This window comes from Mastomys coucha, unplaced genomic scaffold (assembly GCF_008632895.1).
Source record: "Mastomys coucha isolate ucsf_1 unplaced genomic scaffold, UCSF_Mcou_1 pScaffold16, whole genome shotgun sequence".
Classification (NCBI taxonomy): Eukaryota; Metazoa; Chordata; class Mammalia; order Rodentia; family Muridae; genus Mastomys; species Mastomys coucha.
In genome coordinates, this window is record NW_022196898.1 from 36,621,032 (window position 1) to 36,634,153 (window position 13,122).

Consider the following 13,122-nt stretch of genomic DNA (forward strand, 5'->3'; position numbering starts at 1 on the left):
GGACATCTAACACCTGACAGCCTGTTCTCTACCATACCTGCCCTAGCCTATGGTTGGTTGGGTGGTTGGTTTTTTGTTTACTTTTGGTTTTAGTGGAACCTGTAGTGGCTGGTCATGGTCAGCTGATCTTAGCCCATGCCCCCAGCGGTCTTCTTTAGTAGATAATGTATACTTGCTTTCAGTTTTGAAGCCCTATTCATGCCACAGCTCAAATGCAGTCCAGACCAACTTGACTCAGTGATAGACTTCATGCTGTGCAAGGTCATAGATTCAGTCCCCACCACTCAAAACATACCAGTATTTCTCAGTTCAAATGAATCTTCTGAGTTTTGATAGGGATGTGGAAATCCAGTTTCCTTCCAGAGTCAAGAACAAGATAAAACGGCCATTCTCAGGAATTCAGAAATTGCATTGGATGGAGGATGTTGTGGGTACACTGAAGAAGGCAATGGAGCAGTTAGAACCAGAGTCTTGACAAGCCTTTTTTTGAGAGACCCATTTCTGACGGGGGGCTGGTAGTCCCTGGGGTTTGGACCAAAACTACAAGTTTTCCTCATCCACTTATTTGTATCCCTAGCCTGGCAGTGTCTGTTTAATAATATTCCCTGTTGGAGAAAAGTGAGATAGCAGGCCCTATAGAACAGTTCAGGGAAGCACCTGACTATATGGTTATACAGCAGGTCATACCTCCTGTTAAATATTATGGCTAACAACCTAGTTAGTACTTACTTTTGCATATAGGATGAGTCTCTGAGGAATTTTACAGAGACAAACTGGTGAATCTGCATTATTATAAATTCACCACTGAATCAGCTCCCAGCCCTGCTTGGTCTATCGAGTTTTTCCTTTAAACTAACCATCTCCAATGTCTTGTCAATGTTTTGTTTTCTTTCTCTTTCTTCCTTCTATCATGCATCACTCTCTCCTGGGTCCCACGTCCTCTTTGATGTCTTCCTCTCTGTGACCCAAAGATCAGCCAGTAAAAAACAGTCTCACCTGTCCAGGTAAGAGGAATGCCTCTGGGGGAGAAGAGATCCCCTCTTCATATTTTTAAATTTGTGTAGAGTGGTGGTGGTACTGCTGTTGACTGGTGGTGGCATAGGGAGTACTATTTTGTTTTTGAGATTCACCGTATACTCCAGGCCAGTCTAAAATGTGTTATATATAGCCCAGACTGCCTTGAGCTCAGCAGTCTTCCTGCCTCGGCCTCCAAATGCCAGGGTGACAGCTGTCCACCACTTCCTCTGGCTCTTGTGAATAGTTAACATCTTCACACAGCTCAGATGTCACCACAACAAAGAGCATGCTGAGAGGTCTCCAGCCCAGTGCCTGTTCCTTAGCCAACCCCTTCCCACCTCAGAGAAACCACTGTTGTTTCTCTTATCTGCTGCAAAAATGTGGCAGGTGTTATATAATAAATATGCAAACATACCATCTTTTCCTTTTTATCTACTGCTTTAAATGTCCACACAGTTCTCTTCTTTTCCCTTAATAGCATCATAGAAATCATTCTTTAGACACAGTTTTATAAGGGCAAGTTCTGCATTGTTCTGTAGATACGAGATCATGGTTTCTAGTATTCTGCCATTGTGCACAGTAATTCTGTGCATAAGCTTCCACTTAGTCACTAACTACAGCTAAGATGGGAGACGCCCCTTCCTGAGGGCAGCTGCTACTGATTCTGGAGCTGTGAACTTGTGCATGTTCTAAAAAGCCACGCCACAGCAGTGTTCTGAGTTTGTGGCCTGTTCCTATATCTTCCCTAATTAAAGAAGAGATCAAAAAGGAATGTGTTGGTTGGTAAAATGTGATTCGTAGGAGGCTAAGGGTCTTAACCTCTGAACAGTGTGCCAGAGGCCAGCTGTGGGGGTGAGCTGATTGTGAGGTTGGAGTATGTGGTCACCAGCAGAGCAGCTTCCTAGTCTTCACTCGTATCCAGAAGATGAATGGCTTTTCAGAAGCTCAAGCTATTGACATGCCCCTGGTCTTTAAAGATCAAGGGTTCAAGTTGCCATTTCCCTAGTTCTTTAATACCAAATGTCCAGGCACCATCTTAGAGAGGTAAGACTTTCAGGGACAAAGAGATGAAGTCATTCAGTGCTCTGCTGTGTTCATGGAGGCCTCTGTGTGTCTGGCCCACCATGTCCTTTCAGTCTCCTCTTTTGCAAATCATCACCCAACGCTAACTAGCTATTTGTTTTTCTTGCATTCATTTTTCTCCGCTGCTCCGTTCTGTTCCATCAGCCCCATTGCATCCTGGTAAGACCCAGCAAGCACTTGTATGTTTGGACAATCTTCCTGCTATTGTCTCTTTGTTATCTGACTCTACAAATGTATTTCTCTTCACACCCTGCTGCGTATTAAAGAGACCACACTTGCTTGCCCAGTCAGGAGTACAGATAGGTGGTGTTGCCAGCAGTGTAGAATACATGACTAATCTCCTATTGGGATGGACCAGGTTACAAGGTGGGCGGGTTATCTTTCATTGTTCAAGACTCTGGGCCCCATTTAACAGAGCCTCCTTCCACTGGTCCCTCCCTGCTCAGTTCACTAATGTGTTTCCTTTACTCCTTCTCCAGGTTAAGTAGCCTGTCTTCTCTGGGAGATTCTACACCTGAACGCACATCCCCTTCTCACCACCGCCAGCCTTCTGACACCTCTGAGACAACAGGTAACTACCTGGTGACATATCAGCACATAGACACTGGTGTGTACCCCTATAGAGAAATCCTGTACAATCATGTGTAAAACACCTAACTTTATGTTGAGCACATAATATATGTTATCAGGTTTTATGTCAGGAGGTTTATTAGTACTTACCTCCTTATGCCAACCTAGGAAGTGGGTTTTATATACTTCTTTTGTATAGGAACTTCTTTTGTAAGGAAACTGAAGTAGAGAGAAAAGTTAGGAAACTTGCCGACCTCACACTTCCTGGAGACAGCATTGAGGCTTGGAACAGTTGTGCTGTAACTCTAGGCCCACACCCTTGTCATCCCAGAGTGCTGTCACATATGTGCAGTGTCTAGTAAAGATCCACAGTAAAGACAGTGGCATATACTATGCATGAATAATGATAGCATAAAAGGGTTTCTCCTAGCATTTCATTCCCTCTATTTGGCAAGCAAACAGCCCAAAATAACCTTCATGATTTCCATCTCTGTAGCACCAGTCAACAAGCTTTGGTCTCCCATTTGCTGTGGTCACTGAGTAGAACAGTGTAAAATCTTCAGTCAACACAGAGGTCTGCTTATTGTTACTGTAGTCTTGAGAAGCACAGCTAGATATAGCTCTGTCCCTTCTTCAATCAATCTCATCCATACAGGCCTAAAGGGAGAACTATTTGAGCACTTTAGAGAAGGGTCACTTCTCATATGGATTACAGAGTCACTAAGAATGCTATATATTAGAGCAGTATATGTGGACAGGGTGAATCTGGGGAATTGGATTAGTCTTGGAAGGCATCTTTAAAAAGCAATTGGCTGGTTTGGATGCACTGGCTTTCCAGTGAGACTGCCTGCCCAAACTCCTGTCTCCCACTCAAACAGGTCTTGTTCAGCGCTGTGTCATCATCCAAAAGGACCAGCATGGCTTTGGCTTCACAGTTAGTGGAGATCGAATCGTGCTGGTGCAGTCTGTGCGCCCTGGTGAGTGTCATGACCCTCCTGTCAAGAGTGGACAGCTCTTTAAAGGCTCTGTGTGTGTAATAGTACTACACAACTTGGAGAATGTTTAAATGGGGGAATCCTAAGGGAGAGATGAATGAGTTAGCCTAGAATTCTTGGTTGCATCACAGAGGCCAAGTGGTAAAGTACTTTGTGATGCACACACATACATACACAATAAAAAAAAAAATGTGCTATGTGTGGAAGTCTACTAGCAAATAACTTGAAATTAGAGAGGAAGTAGCTATCTTATCTGAATATATAAACATCAGGTTACTTCTAATAACTAGTAATTTAAAAATGTTAAACTTGAGTTTAACATTTGGGTATTGTAGCACACACATTTAATCCCAGTACTTGAGAGGCAGAAGCAGGTGGATATCTATATGTATTTAGGGTCAACCTGGTCTGTATATTGAGTTCCAGGGTAGCCAAGGCTACATACTGAGATCCTGTTTGGAAAAAAACAAAACAAACAAGCAAAACCACCGAGTATTTGGGCACACACCTTTAATCCCAGCACTTGGGAGGCAGAAGCAGGCCAATCTCTGAGTTTGGAGGTGGCCTGGTCTACCAAGTGAGTTCCAGGACAGCCCGGGCTATACAGAGAGACACAAACTTGAAAAACAACAACAATAACAACAACAATAATAATATCAACAACAACAATATAAAATCTACCCACAGAGGCCAGGAGAGGGCATGGGATTCCCTGGAACTGGAGTTACAGGCAGTTATAGTTGGTGCCCAGAACAGTGGATGGTTCTGGACACCAACCCAGGGCCTCTGCAAAAGTAGCAAGTGCTATTAACCACTGAGACATCTCTCCAGCCTCAAATAATACATTTTAGATGAGGGCAATCTTAGTTCCCAAATTGAAAGCTAAAGTGAAAGGTAGACTTGACATACTAGGAGCATCTAGATACACTTTGTGAGGGGTTTAGCAGATAAATACAACTTATAAGATTTAATGATCATCCTGGGGCAAATTTACAAAATATAATGTTTATGCTTCTCATTAACTTGTTTTCGTTGTAGTGTTCTTGTGCTTCTTGGATATAAATTAAGGTTAAGGTAGAAGCTATTTACAACCATATGGTGAACCAAAACTCTGTAGCCTCCAGTAGAAAAGGTCGAGAGCATGGTCTTCTGAGCTCCTCAGCTGACATCAGAAGGCCTTAATATAGTCTACCTCAAATGAAGAGACTATCAATGGGTTGAAAATCTGTTCAGCAGAATGTTCTATTATTATCTCTCATGATAAGAACCTGGAGAATTATCTTTATGAACTTCTCAAGAACTATAAGCCACCAGTTTGAAAGCTATTGTTTTAATCCACTTCTCTAATTCTTCTTATTACTTTACTAACTATATTTAATACAGTAAAATTGTGTTTCCCATGGGATAGTAAGAAATAACTCTTATCTGATCTTAAAACATTCAAATAAAACAGAAGTATATTCTCTCAGAGCCTAGTCATACCTGTGCCCCATTTTAGTTGGCTGTCTGAACTCTGTTCTCCGAGCAGAGCAGCAGGTGTGAGCCAATGTAGTCCACTCCAGATTAAAGGGCCTCATGTTGCTGGAGCAGAATTGGATGTCCACCCAGGATTTGATGTTCTGGTACAGTGACCTAAGGGACTGTGGTGTGGTGTTGATCGAGTGGCTGTAGGACTCTGCTGACCAGCTCTTCTCCCCTCAGGAGGTGCAGCCATGAGAGCTGGTGTGAAAGAGGGTGACCGGATCATCAAAGTGAGTAAACTTGGGCCTCTATCTCATTTTACAGTGGTAGCAGGTTCAGGAGCTGTCTAGTGTGGTGGTCTATCTCATACTCCATTTCATTTCTAACTCTCAGGCAGCCACTAGATGGGGTAGAACCATACATAGCAGGGAAGGGGGATGAAGATGGCCAGCTTCTGTGCTCTCAGTTCTTCAAGTTCTCTGACCTTGAAGTGTTCTGGAATCAGTTTTATTTATCCCTATTTCACAAAAGACAAAAAATAGGGTTAAGAGGAAGCAGCTGTGGCTAGTGAAGGACCCAAACCGTCGGGTTCTTACCTTAGTCTGTCTTCCACAGTGTTGGCATGAGATATAGGATTCTGGATCTGGGTCTGTCTTTGCAGAGTAGAGTCCTGGCTACATTGAAGAAATCCTAGCAGCAGAGACTTCAGCCCATCTAGTAAGGAATAAATCCATAGGGCCAGTTGATATACACAGGTGTAGCTGAAAAAGTCAGGGCATCCCCTGAGATCATAGATCTTATCCCCGAAAACTTAGAAGCCAGTAGGAACAAACTGATAATGTAAATTTGAGTAAACAAGTAGCCAGAAGTAACTGAAAAGCACTGGAAAATAGCCTATGGAAATGACATTTTCAACTTGGAAAAAGGTTCACACCTCTAATACTCAATGCTATTTGTCTCTCCAACAGGTAAACGGCACCATGGTGACCAATAGCTCACACCTGGAGGTAGTGAAGCTTATCAAATGTGAGTTGTTTAGAGCCTAATGACTAAGAAAAAAAAATAGAAGACTTGGTGGACTCTGGGACAAATTGGAAGGTTTACTGACTCGAGAGGCATCATTTATAGACACTGAGACATCTTTAGTCTTAACATGAGTGATCAACTTAAATTGCTGCAAACCCCTAGCATGATGTCAAGTAGATGCTATTCGTCTTCATTTTTACCCTCCTGACCATATCCTACTAAGACCACTTCATTTAATTGTCATCTGTTCCCATTCACGTTCTACCTATGGAGGCAGAAGAGAGGCAAAAAATTCTAGCCAGGAATACCTGCCAAGTGAGTCTATACAGATAGTCAGATAGACAGAATACGGAGGAAGTAAATGAGTATGGGAAGCCTTGGGGGAGTGGAAGGCTAGAATTTAGAGGGCCTGTTGTGTACTAGGCAGGCAGTGTGCTGCACTTTACATTGGTTCAGTTTAATGAGATAAAGAAGGAAGCTGGGCATGGTAGTGCACCCATACAATCCTGGCACCTAGATGGAGGCAGGAGAATCTCAAGTTTAAGGCCATTCTCAGCTACATTGAAAGGCTACCTCAAAAAAGCAAAAAAGAGAATGGGGGCAATTTGGGTGAGATGGCTCACTGGGAGTGTTTCCAGAGATATTTACAGTTGAGATTTTGGTTGGGGTCTCTATGTGAAGAGTGTGGTTGGTGCAGGGCAGGAGGATAGAAATTAGCAAATGGCTAGAACTTTAAAAATGAAATTTTAGTCTACAGGATCATGAGGCTTAATGAAAGGAGAAAGGTAATTTTCTTTGTGCTTAACTAAGAGAACACTGGTACTCAAGCAAGCCTCTTCTTCCTTTCTTCCAGCCGGCGCCTACGTTGCACTTACCCTCCTGGGCTCTTCTCCTTCCTCCATCGGTGTCTCTGGGCTCCAGCAGAACCTATCTCTGGCAGGAGGGCCCAGAGCTAACCCCACGATTCCTCCACCACCTCCCCCTCCACCCTTGCCACCTCCACAACACATTACTGGACCCAAACCTCTACAGGTAATAGTTTTCCAGGTAATAGTTTTCCAGACACCTGCTGATCACTCTAGGGACTCTTTGATGATCTCCCTCAGTGGAACTTAAATTAAACGGGGTTATGTTAAGCAGAGCTAGACCAGGAAAATGTGAAGACCACCAAAAAGTTAAAAGTGCAATCTGCATAAAAAGACATTGCTGCCTTATTCCTTACTCCTCTGCAGATGTGGCTTTATAGGTAGCATCTTCAGTGTCCTTCACTGTGTGCAGACTCACAGAGGACATCTGGGAGTACTCCTCCTACTTGGCCCAGGCATGGACAGAAGCCTCTGTTAGAGATTGTTGCCAGTTGGCAGTAATGCACGGCAGCAAGATGCAGGGCAGGATACCGAACAGGTTTCCAGATTGAATAGAAGATTGAGAAGATTTGGAGAAGTTAGAAAACAGTTCACTATTAAAACTGATTACAGCCAGGCTATCTAAGCTCAGTAGTAAAGTTCTTTATGTTAATTGCATTTCAGCAAGGTGTTACATTATCCAGAGTGTACTCATGACTAAGATTCTACTCTCAACACCTTTCCTCACCCAGGAATGAGCAGATATAAGATAATTAAGCTAAGAGCTACTCTCCAGGTCTCACTGCTGAATATTTCCATTCCTAGGATCCTGAAGTCCAAAAGCATGCCACTCAAATCCTCAGGAATATGCTAAGGCAGGAGGAGAAAGAATTACAGGTGAGATCACTGTTAAAGATAGACTGGTCGCCAGGTGGTGGTGGCGCACACCTTTAATCCCAGCACTTGGGAGGCAGAGGCAGGTGGATTTCTGAGTTCGAGGACAGCCTGGTCTACAGAGTGAGTTCCAGGACAGCCAGGGCTACTCAGAGAAACCCTGGTCATTGCCTTCATGAGATTATCCCTTATCACAGCAATCTACAAGTGTATGCAACTTATAAGTTTTTATTAATTTTGTAGACCATATTCAATTATAGTAAAACCTTAGGGCTGTTGGTATATAGCCCAGTGGTAGAACACATGCTTGAGATCCTTGGTTCAGTTCTCAGCAAACAAAAAAGTACTATTTGGAGACCATTAAAGGATTGCCTCTGGCCAATAGAATTGGTTAAAGCAGATCAGTGGGGTGAGTAGCATAGCAGAATCCCATGGTTAATCCATTAGGAGGATGGCTAGCTAGATGAAGTATAAATAAATAAATAAGGAAAGAGACTAAAGTAAGAAACGAGTAGAACTGAGCAAGATTGCATTTCTTTGAAATTGCTTTTAGAGGAATCCAAGGAAGTGAAAAGTAACCTGGGAGGTAGGGTTGAGTAAAAGAATGCTGGTCTAACTGATGATGGAGAGAATGAAGAGAGACTACCAGGCCAGAAAATGATGGGCACAAAGACCAGGAAGACTAATTTGGCTGGAATGGGTCATGCTATAAGTACTTATTATATAAAAAACATTGCTTTAGTTTCTGTGGTATACAAAAAGGAGATCAGATAGTTCTTGTCTTCAGTGTACTTAAAATATAATGGGGGAAATTTCAAATTATAGTAAGAGGAAAGTAGGAAGAACAAAGAGTTTATAATGAAAATTTAAAAGAAGAACAATTACAGTGGTGTGTAAAAGCTTTGCAGTAAAAGTGGTGTTTTGGTTGGGTTAGCAGACAAAAAGAAGTGGAGGAAACCAGGAATAGTAGCACATAACCTTTATTCTAGTACTTGGGAGAGTGAAGCAAGTGGATCTCTGTAAATTTAAGGCCTGTCTGGTCTACATAGTGTGTTTCAGACCAACCAAGACTAGGTAGAGTTGGGGAATGTTAGTGAGAAAACAGTGTAGGTCAAAGGCATGGAGGTATGAAAAAAAGCACTGTGCTCTTGTGCTATGCTAAGTATTCTGTCAGAGCAGTGAGTGAGTGTCAGAGCAGTGAGGGTAGCTTTAGAGGCAGGAGTTAGAATGGTTACAGAGACCCTTACGGGGTTATAGCAATGCCATAGACATGATGGGATAATGAAGACACACTGTGTTGTAAATTGTATATTCACACTAGATTACTAAGACACTGTGCTACAATATAATGCTAGACATGTAAGTCAATGGACTAGAATTCAGACTTGTGTATGAAATTCATTGATCTATAGCAACTCATTTCCGACAAAGGTACTAAGACAATTCAATAGTGTTTGTCTCTTTAGCAGATAGTGCTGGGTCAACTGGATATGTACAAACAAGGAATTAATTTGTATCCTTATCTCCTGTAATTAACAAAACTTAATTAAAAATGTATTAGCAAACAAGAGTATAAAACTCCAGAGAGATGGGGAAGAGAGGACCGCATCTGAGCTAGATATGTACAGATGGTTTTCTTGTCATTATTTTCTCGGGATTGTAGCTACACAGCATTTATGTTATGTTAGATACTATAAGTAATGAGCAAAGAAAACTACAAATCTTTTTGAGTATGAATCTTCATAATTCTGGATTAGCAACTGTTTTTTCTCTATGCTACCAAAAACACAAACAATCCCCCAAAAAGACAGATGAATATCATCAAAATTAATATATATATGTGTATATATATATTATATATTATATATATAAAGGAATAAAATAAAATAATAAGGCAGCTCACAGAAGAAAAGAAATATCTCAGTCAGATATCTGCCAAGGGTCCGATTACAGAATATTTAATTAACTCTTCCACTTCAAGAGTAAAAAGACAAATAATGGGTCTAGAGAGATAGCTCAGCAGTTAAAAGCACTGGCTTCTCTTCCAGAGGACCCAGGTTCAAATCCTAGCACCAACATGGTGCTCACAACTGTCTGTAACTCTAGTTCCAAGGAAACTAGTGCTCTCTTTTGACCTCAGTGGACCCTGCATGCCTGTGGTACATAGACATGCACGTGGTACACATAACATACATGTGTATTGTTACCCATACACATAAAATAGTAAAATAAAAATAATTTTGAAGAAAAGACAACAGTTAAAAATTTGGCAAGAGGGCAGGAGAAATGAAGCAGTTACAAACACCAGCTGCTCTTCCAGAGGTCCTGAGTTCAATTCCCAGAAATCATGTGGTGGCTCACAATCATCTGCAGTGGGACCCTATGCCCTCTTCTGATGTGTCTGAAGACGGCTACAGTGTACTCATTTTTAAAAAAATATTGAGTGGTAGAACACTTGCCTGGATCCTGGATTCAGTTCATATTCAGTACTAGAAGCAAGCAAACAACAGCCAAAATAAAACAAAACAACAGCAACAAACAAAAACAAAAAACCCACTTCAGGTAGGAAGCTGATTCATTCAAAATATTATTTGATTTTTTTATTTATTATAATCTTTGTTGTTTTGGTTGGTTGGTTTTGGTTTTGGTTTTGGTTTTCCAAGATAGGGTACCCCTAGCTGTCCTGGAACTCACTCTGTAGACCAGGCTAGCCTGGAACTCAGAGATCTACCTGCCTCTGTCTCCCAATTAAAAGCATTTTAATATTTTTAAGAATGTGTATGTGCGGGTACTCTGAAAACTCAGAAGAGGTTGTCAGATCCTCTGGAAGATTAACAGTGCTCTTAACTCCAGTGACATCTCTCCAGCCCCAGAAGTTTGTTCTTATTCTAAACAAAATTAACAAAGAATTTGAACAGTTCTCTAAAGAAGATACATGCTGGATTATGACACACACCTGTAATTCCAACACTTGGCATCTGCGGCAGGAGTGCAGTTTGGAAGCCAGCCTAGGTTATGTAGTGAAAACCATCCCTAAAAACACAATGAAAGAACTCCATGTGGCCAATAAGCATGTGAGAAGACAGACTGCTTCTCCAGATGACAACACGCTACCTCTGCTTCAGTCATCAGGGCCTTCATAGCCAAAATAATGGAGATAGCATGCTGGGAAGGGCCTTAGACAAACCTGAGGAGTGTTTTTATATTTTGTCTGCAAGTTTACTGTCACAATCTGTTTGCATCACTGATGGTGGGAATATAAGAGAATACAGTCATGTGGAGATGCTAGGCAGTTCTTCCAGGTGTTAAACACAGATACTGTGTAACCAGATAAATCCACTTCTAAATAAATGCCAAGCAGAATTGAAAATACATATACACACAAAAATGTGTACGTGAACGTTCATGACAACTGTCTTTGTAATAGGCAAAAGGAAATAACCTAGAGTCTATCAACTGATAAGAAAGATGTGGTATATCTTCAACACAGTAGGATATTTAGCCATAAAAAAGAATGGATGCATGCTACAAATGGAAGAACCCTGAAGACGTTCTAAGTGAAAGAAGCCAGACAAAAGCCCATGAATGTTGTGGTTCTATCTGTGTGGAATGTAACAGACTAGGCAAATGCTTAGAAACAAAGAGACTCTCGATTACCAGAGCTGGGAAGTGGGAGTGGTAGATTGACAGTGACTGCTTACAGGAACCAGCTTTCTTACAGAACCAGTGAGAATGTGCTGGAATTTGATAGTGAGAATGATTACACAACTGTGTGATATACTAAAAACTCTGTATTGTATACTTTCAATAAGTTTAAATTATGTGAATTATATCTCAGTAGCAACTTTTAAAATAATTCTTGGGCACGTAGAAGCCTAAAAGAATGAGTAATTTATGCAATTATCAATCAGTGCTTTCCTGAAGTGATAATTGAATTGGGTTCAATCTGCTGTGACCAAAACATTGAAATGACAGAAGAGGACAGTGGTTGGCAAGCGATTTGAGTCACTTAAAGATCTTAGAATTTCTCCTAAAAGTTATGGGGATTGATAAAGATTTTCAAATCAGTTTTCTTGAGAGGAGTGTGTTTTGAGAGCTGGAGAGATGATTATATGGTTAAGAACACTTGCTGTTCCTGCAGAGGACCCAGACTCAGCTCCCAGCATCCACAAGGAGTCACTTGGAACTGCCTGTAGCTCCATTTTCAAGTCCTTTGGCCTTTGTAGGCACCCGCACACACATACCCTGAGGCGCGTGTGCGCGCGCGCGCGTACGCACACACACATACACACACACACACACACACACACACACACTGGACATAAAAAAAAACCTTGGTGGTGGCTGTTCTTAGTAAAAGAGGTGATGGCAGACTTGACAAGAACACTAGAAGTTAGAATGAAAAAGAGAACAGGTCAGAAGTATCTCAGAAGTCACATGGGGAAACTTAAACCATATGCTAAGAGAAAGATTAAGGATGGCTCTGAATTTGGTGCCTGGGTGCCTGGGTAGAGTCAGACAAAGCACAGGAGCAAGGCTTACAGGATGGAATTGAGCATGCCTATGAGGCATCTCGGTAGTGTCTCTATCCTCTGGGAAATGGCTCTGGAGAAAGGAGCTATGGATATCCTCAGCAACAAAATAATCACTGAAGCTGGGGTCTGGCTGAAGTCAGCCACCACACTTTGCAGAGGACAGAAACCTGAAAGTGGATTGAAGATTTCTGTACGTCTGTGTCGCTGTGCCAGCATCCAGTGTCTATACCATCTGCTGCTATTTGATTGTTTAAAGGGTATCTGCTTAAGTGTTAGGGAAAGGAAGAAAAATGCGCTGTGGCTTAAAAAACAATCTAGATTGATAGAAATAATTTTATTGTGGGAATTTGCTCTTAATTTAGGGAACTTAGGGATCCTTTAAAAGGTAGGATAAAGGGAAGGAACCATTTGAAAAAAGTTTAAATGTATCTGATGTCTAAGGAACACCCAAAGCAATCAGAATGGTTTGGAGTGATAAAAGATGCAATTTCTGAGTCACTAGAAGAGAGAGATGGATGCTGTCTTAGTCAGGGTTTCTATTCCTGCACAAAACATGACCATGAAGCAAGTTGGAGAGGAAAGGGTTTATTCAGCTTACTTCCACATTGCTCTTTATCACCAAAGAAAGTCAGGACAATAACTCACACAGGGCAGGAACCTGGAGGCAGGAGCTGGTGCAGAGGCCATGGAGGAGTG

At 41.7% G+C, this 13,122-nt stretch overlaps 1 protein-coding gene across 17 annotated transcripts in view; it reads left to right on the forward strand.

Annotated features, from left to right (window-relative positions):
- Positions 1-13,122, forward strand: part of Arhgef11 (Rho guanine nucleotide exchange factor 11) — a 115,044-nt gene that overhangs the window by 63,360 nt on the left and 38,562 nt on the right. For 8 of the 17 annotated variants that reach the window (XM_031374276.1, XM_031374286.1, XM_031374280.1 and 5 more), the window contains exons 2-9: positions 972-1,004; positions 2,245-2,259; positions 2,580-2,671; positions 3,549-3,647; positions 5,367-5,416; positions 6,095-6,152; positions 7,006-7,184; positions 7,823-7,894. In XM_031374276.1, coding sequence (XP_031230136.1) covers positions 972-1,004; positions 2,245-2,259; positions 2,580-2,671; positions 3,549-3,647; positions 5,367-5,416; positions 6,095-6,152; positions 7,006-7,184; positions 7,823-7,894 — 598 coding nt within the window. Of the gene's footprint in view, positions 1-971; positions 1,005-1,881; positions 2,062-2,244; positions 2,260-2,579; positions 2,672-3,548; positions 3,648-5,366; positions 5,417-6,094; positions 6,153-7,005; positions 7,185-7,822; positions 7,895-13,122 lie in introns of those variants that run through there. The other 9 variants (XM_031374283.1, XM_031374288.1, XM_031374289.1 and 6 more) reach the window with 4 other exon arrangements.